This window comes from Aethalodelphis obliquidens, unplaced genomic scaffold, assembly GCF_003676395.1.
Source record: "Aethalodelphis obliquidens isolate GAN/ISIS:26980383/991018 unplaced genomic scaffold, ASM367639v1 scaffold65, whole genome shotgun sequence".
NCBI lineage: Eukaryota > Metazoa > Chordata > Mammalia > Artiodactyla > Delphinidae > Aethalodelphis > Aethalodelphis obliquidens.
In genome coordinates, this window is record NW_020838009.1 from 7596227 (window position 1) to 7616231 (window position 20005).

Consider the following 20005-nt stretch of genomic DNA (forward strand, 5'->3'; position numbering starts at 1 on the left):
TTTGTATCCTGCAACTTTACCAAATTCATTGATTAGCTCTAGTAGTTTTCTGGTGGCAACTTTAGGATTTTCTATGCATAATATCATGTCATCTGCAAACAGTGACTGTTTTACTTCTTCTTTTCCAATTTCCATTCCTTTTATTTCTTTTTCTTCTGTAATCACCGTGGCTAGGACTTCTAAAACTATGTTGAATGAGAGTGGCTAGAGTGGACATCCTTGTCTTGTTCCTGATCTTAGAGGAAATGGTTTCAGTTTTTTTTTTTTTTTGCGGTACGCAGGCCTCTCACTGTTGTGGCCTCTCCCGTTGTGGAGCACAGGCTCTGGATGCGCAGGCTCCGCGGCCATGGCTCATGGGCCCAGCCGCTCCGTGGCATGTGGGATCTTCCCGGACCGGGTCACGAACCCGCATTCCCTGCATCGGCAGGTGGACTCTCAACCACTGCGCCACCAGGGAAGCCATGGTTTCAGTTTTTCACCATTGAGAATGATGTTTGCTGTGGGTGTGTTGTATATGGCCTTTATTATGTCGAGGTAGGTTCCCTCTATGCCCACTTTCTGGAGAGTTTTTATCATAAATGGGTGTTGAATTTTGTCAAAAGCTTTTTCTGCATCTACTGAGATGATCGTTTGGTTTTCATTCTTCAGTTTGTTAATATGGTGTATCACACTGATTGATTTGTGTATATTGAAGAATCCTTGCATCCCTGGGATAAATTCCACTTGATCATGGTGTATGATCCTTTTAATGTGTTGTTGGATTCTAGTTTGCTAGTATTTTGTTGAGGATTTTTGTGTCTGTATTTATCATAACTTTGTTTAATGGTTTACAGGCTACACGTGAGTTTTCAGCATGATTCAAAAAAAATTACTTTCTTTCCAGTGGTACCTTTAGTTCATGTCTGCCTCTCTTGTCCTCAGACCCTTCCTGCTGCATTGAGAGCCTTAAAGGAAAGGCCGCACGACAGTGTCTCAGTGATGAGCTGGGTTTACATGTTCAGCAAAACTGGGCAATATTAGACCATCAACAGTTTGGTAATAAGGATGATGAACTGTACTCTATGGGTATCTTTTCATCCGTTCAGATTATCCTTCTTATTTGAGAATACTTTTTATTTTTCCAGGCAATTCTGTAATTATCAATGTAACAGGTTCTTGAGACCTCCACACCTCATAAGATAAAGAGTCAATATCCATACCATTTCTTTTTTAACTTTCTATTTTATATTGGAGTATAGTTGATTAATGAAAGAACAAATTTAAAATAGGGCCTATAAGGAGAGTAACATCTCCTTTATACAGACTGAAGAGACCAAGGCTCAGAGACAGTAAGCAGTCACAGGAAACTAATACATCCTGCACCAGGCAGTGTTCACTCCAACCATGTCACTGAGACTGCTTAAGCTGAGGTCACCAATGATCTCTGTTTGGTCGAAATGAAGCAGGCATATTTCAGTTCTTTTCCCTCTTGACTTCTCTGAAGTATTTGGCACTGCAAACTTCCTTCTTAAACACTCATCCACCCATATCTTGTTTTTTCCCAGTTTTCTATTAAACAGAAGACTGTTTTGTGTAGTCTCCATCATGTGTACCTCTTCCAGTGCTTGCCCCTGAAATGATGGGGCCAGAACTCTGTCCTTGGGAATCTGCCCTTCTCACTCAGTCCCTAAGGACGTACATTAGCTTTAACCATGGGACGACCCCCAGATCTATATTCCCCATCTAGAATTCTCTCCTAAGCTCTAGATTCATGTATCAACTTGGATATCCACAGGTACAGCAGGCTCATCATCTTCTCCCCACATACTTGGTCCTCACTCAGTATTTTCTGTCTTGGTGAAGGGCTTCATCATCTACTTAGTTATTATGTCAGAAATCCAGACATCATTCTCAACTTCTCTCTCTCTTTTTTTCCCACATCCAATCAAACATCCAGCCCTAAAAGATCTGCTTCTTTAATCTGTAGAATTTGTCTCCCCTTCTTCAGTCACCCTACCTCCACCTTACTTTAAGCCCTTGTTATCCCAACTTGACCTATTATTATCTGCTCCAACCCTGTCTTCCCCAAATAATCTGCCACATTGCCACTTGAGTGATCTTTCTAAAAACAATCCCAACTCAGCTATTTCTTATAAAATTCTTCAATGTTTCCTCTCCTCTTACAACTATCAGAATAAGTTCATAATTGGTTTCCACCCACATCTGTTGCCTCAATTTCAAGCATTATCCCACAGGTATTTTTCACCTCAGCTCTACAGAATGAGTCAAAGATGTTTAAACACACCTACTATCACATCTCTTCACCAGCGCTATTCCTTGTGCTTGGGATTCTCTTCCTCATCTTGATATATGTAACTTCTACTCAACTTTTCAAAACCTCGGTGTCAAAACATTACCTTGATCACATTGCTCTTCCTTAGCCCAGATTAAACTGTTTGTCGGTAACAATTATTTTTCATTATAAAAGCAATACACACTCATTGTCAAAAACTTGTAAAACAAAAAAGCATAATTCCACTGACAAATAATAGCTATTATTATCATTTAGTGGAAGAGCTCAAAAGTTAACTGGTGGTTACAAAGGGAAACCATTGACAGCATATGAGATAGAAAAATGAAGTAGTAAACTCTGACCTTAGGGAAGATTAAGCAACAGCAAACATCAAATAAGATGGTTTAAGAGTAGGAAAGAAAGGAAGAGAGACTGGTTAGGCTACCAAGGGAGACTGACTAGTTTAGTCTTGGGGTAGAAAGGTGAAAGTGAGAGAGGAAAGAAGAGTAAAATGTGAGAGATTTGATAGAGGTACCGGGATAGAGGACATGCAAGCAAATACACTCGGTGACTACAATATGAATTCAGGAAGGTAACACTGAGAATTGTGGTGTCATAAGCAGAAATGAATAGAAATAGCAGTAAGAATAACCAGTGGATCTGGGAAGAACAATACTAGTTCATTTGAGAAGGGGTGGGGATTGGAGGAATTCCGACGGTGTATTGGAGGAATTTGCGGAATCTCCCAGAATGGGTATCAAGCTTGAACTAGAAAATTCAGGATTGGAGGCTGAGAGAGGAATGAAAGAACGACCAAGAGTTATGAAAAGCCTCTGCATCTGCGAGCAGATAAGACTCATTTATTCAACCAGTTTTTAAGTGAGGACCTTTGATGGGGCCAGACATTGTCAGGGTACTGGGGTATGGCAGTGAGTCTAAACGTACCAATTAAAAAGACAGAGAATGTCATAGTAGATCACAGAACAAGATCCAACTATCTGTTGTCTGAGGAAACCCACTTTAAATATAAAAGCATCTATAAATTAAAAGTAAAGGGATGGAGAAAGACACAGTATGCTAACATTAATAAAATTAAAGCAGGGGTAGGTATATTAATTTCAGACAGAGCAGACTTCAGAGCAAGGGGAGTTATCAAGGGCATTTATGTAATGATAAAGGTGTCAATACTCCAAGAAAACATAACATTCTTAATGTGCATATGCCTAACAATGGAATGCCAAAACACACGAGGCAAAAACCTACATAACTGCAAGGAAAAGTAGATGAATCCACTATTATAGTTGGAGATTTCAACACCCCTCTATCAGAAAGAGGATAGATCCAGCAGGTGGAAAACACTGAGAAGAACTAAATAAATGGAGAGATATTCCTTTTTTGTGGATAGGAAGATTCAATATTATCAAGATGTTAGCTCTTTCCAACTTGATTCCACAAAGTTATTTTGTGGATATTAACAAACTGATTCTAAAGTTTACATAAAGAGGGAAAAGACCCAGAACAGTCAACACAATACTGAAGGAGAAGAACAGTGTCAGAGGACTAACACTGCCCAACTTCAAGGCTTATGAATAAAGCCAAAGTAATCAAGATGGTATGGTATTGGAAAAAGAGTAGACAAAAAGGTCAATGGAATGGAATAGAGAGCACAGAAATCAACTGACATGAATACAATCAAATGATCTTTGACAAAGGAGCAAAGGCAATACAATGGAAAAAATAGTCTCTTCAATGAATGGTGCTAGAACAACTGCACATCCACATGCAAAAAATGAATCTAGACACAGACTTACATCCTTCACAAAAACTAGCTCAAAATGGATCATAGACCTAAATGTAAAACACAAAACTATAAAACTCCTAGAAGGTAACCTAGAAGAAAACCTAGGTGACCTTGGCTATGATGATGACTTTTTAGCTATGACACCAAAAGCATGATCACTGGAAGAAATTACTGATAAGCTGGACTTCATTAAAATCAAAAGCCTCAGGACTTCCCTGGTGGTCCAGTGGTTAAGACTTCGCCTTCCAATGCAGGGGGTGCGGGTTCGATCCCCACGGGTTTGGGGAGCTAAGACCTCACACGCCTCGCAGCCAAAAAACCCAAACGTGAAACAGAAGTAATACTGTAACAAATTCAATAAAGACTTTAAAAACGGTCCACATCAAAAAAAAATCTTAAAAAACTAAATGAAAATCAAATCAAATCAAAAGCCTCTGGTCTGTAAAAGACACTGTCAAGAGAACAAGAAGACGAGTCACACTGGGAGACAATATTTGCAAAAGACACATCTGATAAAGGACGGTTATCCAAAATATATAAATCACTCTAAACAGTAAGAAAATAAGCAACCCAATTAAAAAATGGGCAAAAGACCTGAACAGACACCACATCAAAGAAGATATATAGGTGATAAATAAGCATGTGAAAAGATGCTCAACATTACATGTCATTAGGGAATTGCAAATTAAAACAACAATATGATACCCCTACACACGTATTAAAATGACCAAAATCTGGAACAATGACACCACCAGATGCTGGAGGTGATGTGGAATGACAGTACTCTTACTCATTGCTGGTAGGAGTGCAAAATGCAGTCACTTTGGAAGACAGTTTGAGACTCTCTTACTAAAATAAACATACTCTTAACATGATGCAGCAATCATACTCCTTGGTATTTACCCAAATGTACTGAAAAGTTGCGTCCATACAAAAACCTGCACATGATGTTTATAGCAGCTTTATTCATAATTGCCGAAACTTGGAAGCAACCAAGATGTCTTTCAGTAGGTGAATGAATAAATAAAATGTGGCACATCCTGACAATGGAATATTAATCAGCACTAAAAAGAAATGAGCTATCAAGTGATAAAAAGACAGAGAGAAAATTTAGGTGCATATTACTAAGTGAAAGAAGCCAATCTGAAAAGCCTACACTGTATGATTCCAACTATATGACATTCTGGAAAAGACAAAACTATGGAGGAAGTTAAATGATCAGTGGTTACCAGGGGTTAAGAGTGGGAGGGATGAGTAGGCAGAGCACAGAGGATTTTTAGGGGAGTGAACATACTCTGTATGATACCACAATGACAGATACATGGCATTATACTTTTGTCCAAACCCATGGAATATCCAACTCCAAGAGTGGACCCTAATGGAAACTATGGACTTCGGGTGACTATGGCGCCATCAATGTAGGTTCATCATTTGTAATAAAGGTACCACTCTGGTGGGGGAGTGTTGAAAATCGTGGAGGCTCTGCGTGTGTGCGGGCAGGGGGTATATGGGAAACATCAGTACCTTCCACTCAGTTTTGCTCTGAACCTAAAAAGTTTTAAGTCCTTTTTTAAAAAGGTGGGGAAGGGGAGAGAAGAGTTCAGGAAGAGCCTGGAAAGGTAAGCAAGGATCCTGGATGTCATCATCAATGCAAGGACAAGCCATTTAGGGATTTTGGTGGGAGGAGTTAAAAACTCTAATTTAGGCTTTAAGACAATCAGTTTGGCTGCTGTGTGGAGAATGAATCAAATGGGGACAGTGTTGGAAGCTGGGAGATCAGGACAGGAGGCTACTGTAGTTTAGGTCAGAGCTAATGCGGGCCTTAGACTAGGAAGGAAATCAGTGGAGACAGAAATGGTGGATTCAAAAGAGGCTTTGGAGGTAGAACTGACAGGACTTGACAGTGGATTAGATGTGTGGATTGAAAGAGAAGAATCAAGAATGACTCCAGGGTTTTGTGGTGAGCAACTGGAAGCCGCTTTCTAGATGAAAAGATGTAGGAAGGAGAAACTAGTCTGAGGAACAAGACCACGGTTCATCTAAGCATATGAAGTCAGAGATGCCTGGCAGTGTCTGACACTTAGTAGATGGTTAGGTTCATTTGCTACTGTTACTACCATTTTTGTTATGAACATAATAGGGTAGATGGAATACTAGGCATTCATTATGTTTACAATTTCTTTTTCCAGTGATCAAAGGAATGGGGTGGAATCCTATCCTTTCCCTACTATCCCCATACTGTCTCAGCAACCTGTCATAGTTCCCTGAATCCTCAGACCCATTACAAGCCGTGGGGGATTATACCTCAGACACACTCACTGCAGCTCTCCAAAGTCCACTCTGAAAAAGTCTGCTGGAACACATTCATGCTAATTAATTAATATATAAGTCACTGCTCCCAAAGACCCAAAACAATGAATTAGTTTTAATAAGAAAGGTCAGAGAACCTATCAATATTAGCCTTCCAAAGCAGTGATTCTCAAAGTGGGGTCCCTGGGCCAGGAACATCAGCATCTCCTGGGAACTTGTTAGAAATGCACATTTTCAGGCCCTACCCCAGACCGACTGGATCAGACACTCTGTCATTGGGGCCCAGAACACTGTGTTTTAACAAGTCCTTCATGTGATTCCGATGCACTTTCAAGTTGGAGAACCACTGATCTAGAAAAACCACAAGTCATATATTGCAATCTTTTGATTCTACAGGGGCAAAATTTACACTATTTTAAATAAGTAAAACATAAGCTACAGGTGAGTAACACTCCCTAAAAAAAATTTTACATTAAAATGATCAAAGACAATATTTCATCTGCGTGAACAAAAGTGCAGAAGAAAAAGATTACTGAGAGTGGTCGTGGCACATCCTTGAACCAGGGGTACGGGAAGTAGGTGTGGCTTACCTGACAGATGCCGCTGATACACATGTCCAAGGAGTCAGCATTGCAACGAGTTCCATCCAGGACCTTGGGTGCCAGCTCCACTACCAAGTTCTGTCCCCGTGCGTGACACTTGAGCGCACACGGGGCAGCGGGATCGTTGTACTCCGGAAGCCACTCATAATAACGTCCCTGATACTGAACATCATTGTAGGCTGAACACTGCTGGGCTCTGAAGTCCTCCGCATCCGGAGGGCAGTCCTGGGGGCAGAGAAAAAGGGCCACATGCACATCACCCAGTGAGATGGGCCAGCAGAAGGCCGAACAAGTGTACCTGAGTCCCATGACAGCAGACCCCAACTGCTTCTCTCCCAGAAGTCACTTCATTCCTTCACTTTTTTCTTTTTTTTCCTTCAAAACAGAATCTGTAGTGTGGAATTCTACTGGTACCTCTGTGATAAAGGAGGGGATCACCTCATTTATTCTGATTATTTTTCCACCCAGCTTGTTTTCTCCAGTTAATGAAAGCTTACCATACTTAAATGCCAAATTTTGCTCTATTTTAACCATACTGAATATAAATTTTCAAATGCATTACACAACCTCCTTCTTTTTGAGACAAGGGAAAATGGAATGTTTCTGATTTTTCCAGGTGACCTAAGGTCTTCATAGGAAATATTAATTATCTTCCATGCCTTTAGGAGCCATTTCAATGTAAAGGATTGTTACTAACTGGCCCCAAACTGCTGTGCTCTGTGGGGACTTGTGTTTGTTTCATTGCTTTTGTCATTGTTATTTAGTTCATCACCTTTCCTCTCTTGTTTTCAGACCCCCAGCCATCGCTCTTTACTGGTACCCAGTGCCTGCATTCAACAGGCTCTAGAATGGAAAGAGATAATGAGGCTTTTTCAAATTCTGTCTACAACAAAAGCAAATAAATCCCAAGTTAATACCCCAAGGAGTTCTCATAATAATAGGACAAAGTGTTTGTACAAGTCTTGATGACTCAAGGGTCTTTTTATTTAATTACTAATCAATCTCATCAGATATTTCCAAAGCAAGATGCTGGATGATAAAAATGTTACTTTACTCTTCAAAACTGAGCACACTGTGATGACCTAGAGGGATGGGATGGGTGGTAGGGTGGGAGGGAGGCTTAGGAGGGAAGGGATATATGTATACATATAGCTGAGTCACTTTGTCGTACAGCAGAAACTAACACAACATTTTAAAGCAAATATACTCCAATAAAAAAAACAAGAGGAAGGAGTCCTTGTAAGTTAGGCATAGAGAACAAAAATTGAGAAGCAACTCCAAAAAGCTGTAATGGCCATTCAGCAGTACCTAATCATGACTTCAAATCTAGTTAAATCCAAACTAGAAAGTGATGAACAAGAAATAATGGCTACTCAACAGGAGGCTGCAAATAGACACAGGGGTAAAGTACTTTTGAAACTTTAGATAAGGGAGCTTATTATTTTTACAAGTTTCCCCAGAAGGACAAATCACCCCCAAAGTACAATAATGTTAGCTTAAAATTATTAGAAGACACTTGTTTTAGATTATATTATACTAATAATTGTTTTTCATTTATTTTTCCAAATAAGCCAATTAATTCTAAAAGCTCAGCAACGAACAAAGCAAAACAATAAGACAATTCAGCGTAAAGTTTATTTAAAATAGTCAGGGTTTCCCTGGTGGCGCAGTGGTTAAGAATTCACCTGCCATTGCAGGAGACACGGGTTCCAGCCCTGGTCCGGGAAGATCCCACATGCCACGTAGCAACTAAAACTGAGTGAAAAATGCCAATCCCCCAATCTTACTCACATGATTACATCTTAAGCATCTCAACCACTGCACCACCAGGGAAGCCCTGGAGTTATTCTTTATCTTGCCTGTGTCAATATCAATATCCTGGTCCTGATACTGTACTTTAGTTTTGCAAAATCTTACCATTGTGGGAAACTGGGTAAAGGCAACATGGGACGTCTGTGTATTATTTCTTACAACTGTATGTATATCTACAATTATCTCAAATAATTCAATTAAAATTCAATTTCAAAAAAAAGTTCAATTAAAAAAAAACAAAACAAAAAAAAGTTGAGCACAAACTTCCCAATTAATGGGAATGAATTCATTGTATACAAACTTCCCAATTAAAGAAAATAGATACAGAAAGGCAATATATTATTTTTTTTCTTATTGCAAAAGAAATAAATGTTCATTGTAAAAACTTTGGGAATAGTTTCTATTCAAAAAAAGAATAAATAACAAAGATTCTTATATATAAATCTTTGCACAAATTTTTGATTATTTCCCAAGGACAAATTTCTGGGAATGAAATTTCTGAGAAAAAGAGTGTGTTTCATGAGCTTTTCAAAATATTACCACATTGCCCTCCAGGAAAGTCTTATTATTATCATCAGGCTATATAAGTTCCCTTTTCTCAGTACCTCCTCTCAGTTTGGATATTATAATTTTCTAAAACTTTTTCCAATCATAAGTGTTACATAGAATTTCAACATTTTAATTTGCATTTCCTTCTTATTATTTAGGTTTAATATCCTTTCATGTATATTTGCTTTCTGTATTCATTCTTCAAAAATTTGTTTTCTGCCCTTCATTTATCTATTGGAATGTTTGTGTTTTTATTATTTTTAACAGATAAAGCTATTAAATTTCATAGTGAAGTTATCGACTCTTTGTCATTTGTATTAGAGATATTTTCCCCATTTAATCTTGTTTTTGGTGCTTTGGGAAGTCAAGAAGTTTGAATTTTTATGTAGTCAGCTCTATTCATATTTCCTTTTAAGGTTTCTTTCTTTACTAATGAGATATGCTTTTCCCTCCCTGCCCTGAAAACAGATAAATACTTAAATGTATTTTTCTAGGTCCTTTATAGTTTAGCAATTATGTTTAACTCTTTATTTGGAATGTATTTTGATCTATGGGGTGGAGGTAGAAATCTAACTTTATTTTTCTGCAAATAGTTATTAACAAATTATCAGCCAGAATTTTAAAATATAATTTCTTCTATTTATCCCATTTTTACTACTAAATTTTTGTATTTTACTGTGTTTATGCTTTGGGCCTTGATAAAGTGCCTAAAATCCTTTTTGGAAGTAGGTAGGGAATAAGTAAAATATAATTAGTAGACTTTCCCCTGAAATTAGTTGTATTACTTTGCTGTGAATCATTCCAAAGTCTTCTATTAGATCCACATTTTTCTTTGTTTTCACAAAATTAACCCTTAAGCTAGGTCACACCTATGGAAGAAAATATCAAACTGCAGAAGATCAAAACTGGATGCCATTTCTGTCTTGGAATGAGGACATCTTGCATCTAGCCATAGAGAAGATCATGAGTGACAGAATTATATCACCTACTCTTTCCTCAATCAGGGTCAATTTCTTCTGTATCTGACTCTGTTTTGTTGTTGTTGTTTGTTTTGTTTGTTTTGTTTTGTTTTTTGCGGTACAAGGGACTCTCACTGTTGTGGCCTCTCCCATTGTGGAGCACAGGCTCCGGACACGCAGGCCCAGCGGCCATGGCTCACAGGCCCAGCCGCTCCGTGGCTTGTGGGATCTTCCCGGACCGGGGCATGAACCCGTGTCCCCTGCATCGGCAGGCGGACTCTCAATCACTGCGCCACCAGGGAAGCCCCTGTATCTGACTCTTTGAAACCCAGAGAGTATAAGAGAGCTGGGTAAAAACAACTTCCCTTGCATTAGGCTCACTTAGCATCTTAAGCACACTTGAGGAAATACAAGTGCTAGCTGTCTGACTCTTGAATGTCTTAAACTCCTCAAACCAAAGAAGTTTCACAAAATCAACTATGGTTAATTAACAGAAGCCAGCCTAAACTGAGCCCTCGTGAAGGGGTGGCCAGGTTTGTACGTGTGACCTAGTCTCCTTGGCCACAGCTGATTATCAGAGGCAAACATCTGGTCCACACCAGGTCAATATTTCCTAGGAATTCAGAATTGCATCAAAAGAGCTGGAGCTGAAAACTCACATCAATCTGGGCTGGGCTGGCCATTTCTTTTATGTGATGCATGTTGAAGCAAAGTGAGCCAGTTCCCACAGCAAGAGCAACGAATTAGACATGAAAGGTCAGATAACAAAACATGGGTTTCAGCTGAAGGAGTAAGTAACCTGGGCTTCGCTTTCTGATTCCCGGGTCCAGGCCCTCAAGATGTGCTCACTCCTAAATTCCGCTAAATATCCACTCACCCATCCAGTGAATCCCATTTTTCTTGAGCTAATCTGAGTGGGTTTCTGTTCCTTACAAATGATGATCCCTGATTAAGACCGCCATATATCTAGCCCATGCTTTCTAGTTTACCAGGAAATATTACTGACATTCTCTCTCCACTACCACCCTTTGAGCGAGGCAGGTGACGATTATCATTACCCTCGTTTGTATAAATGGAGAAAACCGTGATACACAAAGTCTTTAGTCGCTAGCCCAAAGGCATACAACTAGAGCATGACACAGCCAAGACTGATTCCCAAAGAAACAAGCATTCCATTATATGATACCGCTTTCTAGTAATCTTGGGGGATGTTGACTACTTACATTACATGCTTTCATTTACATGGCATTCTTCCACTGTCAACACTACGTCTGTCTAGTCTGGTTCAGATGGGTTGCATGCCCTGGCTCAAGACGATCTAGGGATTCTTGTGTCTAAAGTTTAGTTGACATTTAGGAATCTTGGATGCCAAGCATCCATCTGCTCTCCTTTCCCTGAGAAGCATTTCTTCATAGTAGTTAAGTTCAAGACAACACTTATTTATTAAATATACTTTATGGGTTTTGCCTAGGTGACATGCTGTAAGGAACACAAAAGAAGAATATAATCCATCAGTTACCCAGTGAGCTTGTTATCTTACTGGAGATGTAGCATCTATGTGCATGGAATACATTGAAACAGTGGGTTATTTATTACTGGAATTTGTAGACTTACAGTAGGACTTTGCAATGAAGGACATAGAATTGTTATCCAAGAGTTAAATTGAAAAGTGAATAAATGGAGTTAATAAGGAAAGAGTAAATCTAATAAGGAAACAATAGATCCTAGATCAGGAAGATCTGACTCAGTCAGGAGTGGGTAGCCAGCCTGGGAGGCATAGAAAAGAAGAAGGAGGAAAAGGGAAAGAGATAGGGGGAGGGGAAGAAGGAGAGGGAGGGGAAAAGGGAGTAAAGCACAGCAGATAACAACCAACACCCATTCGAGGACCATTCTGAAGACAGGGGTCTCCTTTCCTCCCTAAAGCCATGAGAATACATAAACCTGTATGGACAACCTAGGGAGAGAAGCCAAGACAGGAGGATTATCTAAGAAACTGAGTTTTTTTTTTTTTGCGTTGCGCGGGCCTCTCACTGTTGTGGCCTCTCCCGTTGCGGAGCACAGGCTCCGCACGCGCAGGCTCAGCGGCCATGGCTCACGGGCCCAGCCGCTCCGCGGCATGTGGGATCTTCCCGGACCGGGGCACGAACCCGTGTCCCCTGCATTGGCAGGCGGACTCTCAACCACTGCGCCACCAGGGAAGCCCTGAAACTGAGTATTTTTATTTAAGAGAGACAGACCATTACCTAAGAGATGATTTATATAATAGGAGTGGACCAAGCTTTAACTTGGGTTAGATATTTAATTTTCCTCCTAGATAAGCAGTGAATAGGGACTCAGGAGAAACACCATTTCTGTATAAGCAAATTTGAACATTTTATCTTCATATCCATGTTATAGTATGAGTTAAATTTCGTGATCCTCTTATATAAAAAACGCCAAATTTTCCAGCATAAAAATAAATTATTGTAGGTGGCTACTATCAGCTAGAATAAGCAAATGATGCATCATGAATAAGTAACATTTCAGAAGGCATCTGAAGGATGATGTGATGTGAATAGGACAAGATATGAGAAACGATATAAGGAAAAAAGAAACAGCAAAAATAAATTCAGTATCTATGAGGCACAGCCTTGTAAATCTTACCATCTTTTGGAGGTCCTGAAATGCAAGTAAGAGGAATTAAAAGCAATAGGGATCCACAGAGGAGAGCAACATTAAAAAGGGATAGAATAGGTAGCATTTTAGGAGGGCCAGTATGGTAGCAAGATGGACTGGAGTTCTGCACATAGATATGAGAGGAAGTGGCCCTAGCCCAGAGTAGAAGAAATGGCAATGGAAAAAAATAAAAATCCTCTAAGAGAAAACTGTCAGAAATTAGCCATTCATGGGATCCAGAGTATAAAAGATCTTTCAAGGGTCACATCAAATGTCACCTCTTCTGGAAAGCTGTCAGGGAGCCCAGGGACCCCACTGTGCAGAATTAACCATGCCTCCCTCTGTGCCCATATAAAAAATGTGTTCATGCTACAAAAACACTCTTACCAAATGATGATACACTTATTTTTTAAAATATGTTCCCTTTGCTTTCTCCCAGCTTTACCTTTAATTTCATATACCCTGGTATAAAAACATACAAGTAGTGAGTGAATTCAGGCATTAGGCCTCCTTGCTGACATGCATGACTGCCCTTGGAACTTCTCCACTTGCTCTATATGCCCCTGATAAGGATAATTCTTTCCTGAGGCCTCTGGGGCCCAGCCCTGGCTGGAAGAGCCCATGCTGAGTGCTGATCGGAGGGTCATGTCTGAAGATGGCGGTTACCTGGAGCCCCAGTACTGCACATAGGCATGTTCTGTTCCCCTAATCTCCCTGGCCCTTCAGCCCAAAGTCCCATCTCCCCTGACAGAATGAATGCAGGAGGAGCCGCGGAACCGATGCCTGATTTCTCAGGGAGGGAAGTGTGGTCCTCGTTTCCTGGTCATGCCTCCCACTCTGCCACGTGAAGCATGGGTTCCTACATACCACGAGTGGAATTTCTTCGTCTATGAGCTCTGAATGCACGTCCCTAACACATCCAGACTCCATAACAAAAGAACTTTCAATCGTTCCTTGAATGCCTGGAACCTGCTTTTTTCCCAGGTTCCCTGTCTTCTGCTTTTTTTCCCCTGTCTTCCGCTGACGCTGACGTGGGCAGAGGTCAGAAATGTAGCTGTCAGGGTCGTTAAGCCAGATCCTCCCCTGTGCTGGGGATCCCTCCTGGGCTGCTGGAGTGGAAGGCCCATGGGCATGGAGGACATCATTTCAGTTGCCTCTGCCTCCAGCTCCCTCCCTGCCCTTCTCTGACCTTTGTCCCTGGCCAGCTGTGCATATTCAGAAGGCCCTCCCTACTGTTCTCGGGGTTGAAGTTTCTATAATGGTATAGGAAAGTGTAATGTTCCTGCAATTACCTCTGCAATTCATGTGCTCCTGGGCTGTTAGAAGTGACCTTGCTGCTGTCTGGGTGTCATGTCATTATCTGACAAAGCTCGAGACCTCTTCACACTTCTTTCCAAGAAGCATGATGTTCCTGTGCTATGCGGCTGCTTCCCACTAGCTATCTATTTTACGTTTGGTAGTGTATATATGTCCATGCCACTCTCTCACTTTGTCCCAGCTTACCCTTCCCCCTCCCCATATCCTCAAGTCCATTCTCTAGTAGGTCTGTGTCTTTATGCCTGTCTTACCCCTAGGTTCTTCATGACATTTTTTTTTTTCTTAAATTCCATGTATTTGTGACCGCCTGGAGGGGTGGGATAGGGAGGGTGGGAGGGAGGGAGACGCAAGAGGGAAGAGATATGGGAACATATGTATATATATAACTGATTCACTTTGTTATAAAGCAGAAACTAACACACCATTGTAAAGCAATTATACTCCAATAAAGATGTAAAAAATAAATAAATAAATAAACGAGTGAATAAATAAATAAAAAGAAGCATGATGTTGTAGCAGAGTGATCAAGAGCGCGCACTTCCAAGGAGCCTGGAACCTGACTGCCTGGGATTAAATTCAGCTCTGTGACCCTGTGCAGGTTACCTAAATTTCCTTCCCTGTAAAAGTGGAGATAAAAATAACACCTACTCTGTAGGGATTATGAGGAGTAAATTTATTTATTCATGAAAAGGCACTCAGAACAATGCCTAGCATTTAAGAAGTACTTAATAACTCTGAGCTATCATTGTTGCTATTAGTATTATTACTGATCTTGGGTAGGGGTTAGAAAGCTGATACACATATGACAAACTCCATGGTCCGGAGGGAGGCTGAGAGCCTGAGCCTTCAAATAATCACGTGGAGGGACAGAAGAATTAGCAACCTCGGGAACAGGACTGAATGTCAGGTCTCTGGGGCTCACCGGCGGTGTCTTCTGCTTCTCCATAAAGCACAATTCACCTCCCTATGTGGCCATTGATGGTGACATCGCTTGGATGGGAATGGGAGATCCTGCGCTCCCATCAGATGGGATGCTCAAGTCCCCAGAAGTATAGGTGTGAGCATCTTTGAATCACGAAGCAAGTTTCCCTCCAAAGAGTGCCTGACCTGGGAATCACTAAAGGCAGCTTCCTTCAAAAGAGTGGGTGATGAGCCCCATCCCCAGGGAAAGGGGAGCCACTGACTAGTGAACGAGCATGGTGCATCTTCAGTGAGGCCATTGGAAGACAGGGAGAAACAACAGCAGGGTTCACAACTCAGTTCTCTCTCCACTTGAGATAGGCTGCAGAGTAGTTCCCACCCCCGCTCTCTGGACTCCTTGGGGTGATAAGAGAGATGAAGATTTCAAGAGGGTTATTCTAAATCCCTAACTAATAAAGCAGGAAGCATCTCCAGGAATGATATGTAAAAAAAGAAAAAACAAGATGTGACCATATTCATACACTGAGTTCACTGTGGTTACAACCACTTACGGCACTTGACGCCCTTGAAACGTTTCTATGTTATATTCCATGGAATATACCCGTATAATCACTCCTGTAAAGGAACAGACTTCTTACAGATCATGGACACTGCAGCTGGGACTGCGTTTATCCACATATGGTCTACAGTAGGGCTTGAGTATCACGGCTGCAGACACTTGGCGCATGGAGATGGAGGGGTGTCCTGAACACCACAGATGTGAAAGACCTGCCACAGGGCTCCCTTATTTCCCTGTGAGGAATTTTGTTGGAAACTCTGCACTTGCAATGGCAAGCACAGAAGTTAATGTCATTTTCTTATGAAATCTCTCTACGGACTCTCTTAGGACACCAAGTCTGAGAAATAGAAGACGGTGACATTTTCACTGCTGTCCTCCCCCACTAGCTCCCACCTCCTAAGCATCTATTTCTCACCAGCCTGGAGGCTGTAAAGGTTTCTGCAGACTCTTCCGAGGGGACATCAATTAGAGACCATGTGTACTCCCAAGACCCTCGGAGCCTCAGGGGCATCAGATCTTCACTCAAGCGCACCAAAGTTCTAACCATTGCAACTAATATGCACCAATTTTAGTAGATTATATTTTATCTCTACGTTGCATGGCACAACACTCCTAGACCCTTATAACACTTGTGTTGAAAAGATGCCTTTTTGGAACTAGCTAGAGCAGAGTCAGTCTCTCTCTCTCTCTCTCTCTCTCTCTCTCTCTCTCTCTCTCTCTCACACACACACACACACACAGAGAGAGAGAGAGAGAGAGAGAGAGAGAAACCCTAGAATGAAACCTCAGAATGGAACTAGCTAGAGCAGTCTCTCTCTCTCTCTCTCTCTCTCTCTCTCTCTCTCACACACACACACACACACACACACACACACACACAGAAAGAGAGAGAGAGAGACAGAGAGAGAGACAGAGAGAAATCCTAGAATGAAATCTCAGAATGTAATATCTTGATCTGGACATTTAAAATGAATTCCCCTAGATAGCTTCACAGAGTATTCCTTGATAGCATACTGTTGTGAAATTTATTCTGGAATGACTGCAAGGAATTTGCCAGACCAATTTGTCTGAGAAGCCGAGCTGTCCCATTGTGTTAATCAGAATAATGCAACTTCCCCAAAGATGGTCAAAACCTAATCCCTAGGACCTGCGAATAGGTTACCTTACATGGCAAAAGGGGCTTTGCCCAAAGCATCCTTTGACTAAGGTTAAGGACCCTGAGAGGGGGAGATTATCCAGGTGGACGAACGATGCTCAGCTGTGATCACAGGCAGATGTGACTACATAAAAATGGACAGAGAGATGCAGTGTTGCTGGCTTTGAAGTTGGAAAAAGGGGCCACAAGCCAAGGAATGTGGGCAGCCTCTAGAAACTGGAAAAGACAAAGAAATGGATTCTTCCCTAGAGATTCCAGAAGGAATGCAGCCCTGCCAACATCTTAATTTTAGCCCAGTGAGACCCATATCAAATTCTGACCTCCAAAACTGTAAGATAATAAAAAATTTGTATTGCTGTAAGCCACGTTTGTGGTAATGTGTTGCAGCAGCAATTAAAAAATAAAATGTACCCAGGCAAAAGGTAGTAGATGGAAACGTCTTGTGTGTAAAACCCTGAGGCTGCTAATACATCCACGTGCTGGTGTAAGAATGAATGCCAGGGGACTTCCCTGGTGGTCCAGTGCTTAAGACTCCACGCTTCCAATGCTGGGGGCACGGGTTCAATCCCTGGTCGGGGAACTAAGATCCCACATGCTGTGTGGTGAGGCCAAAAATAAATAAACAAAATTAATTAATTTAATTAAAAAAAACAAGAACGAATGCTAGACTCTGCTTGTACCTAAATGCCAGCCTGTGTCTGTGCTTGGTCAACCTCTCTCCCTCCTTCATCCCCACCTGGATTCCAGCTCATTTAATTGTGCAACCACGTGCATGTGTATCTCTCCATTCCTCAAGTCCATCCTGTCATAGGACATGTGAAACCTATTTGCTTTGTCTCCCAAAATCCCTCCTAGGACATAGCGGCCACAAATCTGGCTACCTCAGGGCTGGGTGATATTGGATTTTGAGTGCTCTATAAATAAGCACGATTTTCCCCACCAAAGTTTGAGAGAGAAACATTTCTGCTTTGCCACTGATTAAAACAGACTGAAAACGTGGCTCGAGCTCCACAGACAAAAGGTCCTGCTAACACTGCCTATTCTCCACTCCCCAAGTCTAGAGCTTGAGGCTGTCCAACGAGGAAAAGTTTGGGTCCATAGAACAGAAATGGTTACCCAGGACTGCTGTCTCACACTGGCCCAGGACAGAGAAGGAACAGAGATGGGCAGTCCCTCCAGTAAGTGAAACATTTAAAATAAATGACATAGCTAATTGAGAAAAATGGATTTTTTAAATAAAAAACCTAAATCTGGGCTTCCCTGGTGGCGCAGTGGTTGAGAGTCCGCCTGCCGATGCAGGGGACACGGGTTCGTGCCCCGGTCCGGGAAGATCCCACATGCCGCGGGGCGGCTAGGCCCGTGAGCCATGGCTGCTGAGCCTGCGCGTCCGGAGCCTGTGCTCCGCAATGGGAGAGGCCAAAAGAGTGAGAGGCCTGAGTACCGCAAAAAAAAAATAAATAAATAAAAATAAAAACGCCTAAATCTCACTTAGATCTTCAGACTTTCAGAATTTCCTTTGAATTCCTGTCATTTTGATTTGGGTATATATCACAAACAACCGAAATGTTTTACGTAGAAAATAGGATTGGTGCTTTCTGACATTTTATTTTGCATTGCACATTTGTATATTTGAATTTTAGTTTTTGTTTGTGTTGATCACTGTAGAATGAGAGCAAGGTTTACAAACCCTTCCTCAGGTGTGGTTTTCTTGAGTCACCTACAGTACTCCTTAACACAGTTTGCAGGGAGTGGGACAGGTGTTTTGGAGCAGGAGAAACAGCACTAGACAAGTTCAAGTTCAATGCTTCCTTTGCGGCCTTTGGAAAATAATTTCACCTCCCCCGGCCCCAGTCCCCTCATTTGAAATAAAGAAATAACCACACCTCGTATGCCAACATCTCAGAGACAGTTGTGAGGGTCAGGTGAAATCCTACACACAGAGCACTTTGAACTTTGAAGGCATTTACAAGAATTAGGTATTGTTTCTATGAATTCAGAAATTATTAAATGCTTACCAAATTAGATCATACATGCGAAGTGGCCTAAAAGGGTAGTATAAATGGCAGGTATGAGATACACAAAACCTGTTGTCAATTAAATGAATATTCAAATTTTCCACAATGAGTACCAAGAGGCCATCAGCTTTACGGTACATAATAACTTCAAACATGAACATATTTTATGGGATTATATATTTTTATTACATATGGAACTTACATGATTGCTGCACGTCTTGTATCGAATATTCTGCCCTTCACAATTCCTGAGGAAAAAAAAGAAAATAAGGATTTCATGGAAGTTGCAAGCAGGAAAGAAAATACAAGTGAAAACGAGGCACACGTAACACTTTTATTAGTGCCCATTACCTCAAAGACTCAAAGTTTAAATTCTAAGAAATAACTTTCAAGGATCAGGAGGCCAAAAAGTCTCATGGAAGTGTCACATTAAATACAGTGAATTCTTTAGTTGAATTAATGTAATATTACTTAAGCACAGTTTTTACCCTAGGGTCTATATAACCACTGAAATTAATGTACACTGTGTGTGTGTGTAATGTGTGCATGTATGTTTTCTTTTTCTATGAAAAAGAAGGTAAAACTACAGGCAGAAGTATTTGTGTAGCACGTCCCTGAAAGGGAATTTCTCTTCCTCACTCACTGAGGTCACCAAGTTAGCCGGGCCCGCTATAACCTCCCTCTCTAATCAGTACAATGGTCTCTGTCAGAAATTTGCCTGAGGCAATGCTTATACCTTACTTCAGCCACCAGCCTTATTAAACAAATGCTACAAAACATAGTGTTGGGGCGGACTTCTTAGGATACCGATCCTCTAGGATCTGAAGTCATATACGCATGTATGTATATGCTTGAGAATCCTCCAGGGATGACCACACACTATCCTTCCCTCCAACCACTTGCTTTGGGACCCAGCCACTCATCTTCCAGGCAAGCTTTCCTTTTGGATGTTTGGAATTCTATCTGGCAGGTCCTTTCCTCAGTGCAGTGCTTGCTGCTCTGTATTTTACATTAACTCCTTAAAGATAATTCATCTGTGAATGGGATCTTTCCCAGTTTTTCCACGGAGTTATGTTT

General features: G+C 41.2%; 1 protein-coding gene across 1 annotated transcript in view; it reads right to left on the reverse strand.

Moving 5' to 3' along the window:
• ADAMTSL3 (ADAMTS like 3) overlaps window positions 1-20005 on the reverse strand; it is a 371178-nt gene that overhangs the window by 213438 nt on the left and 137735 nt on the right. The window contains 2 exon segments of the mRNA XM_027089194.1: window positions 6974-7210; window positions 19131-19176. Coding sequence (XP_026944995.1) covers window positions 6974-7210; window positions 19131-19176 — 283 coding nt within the window.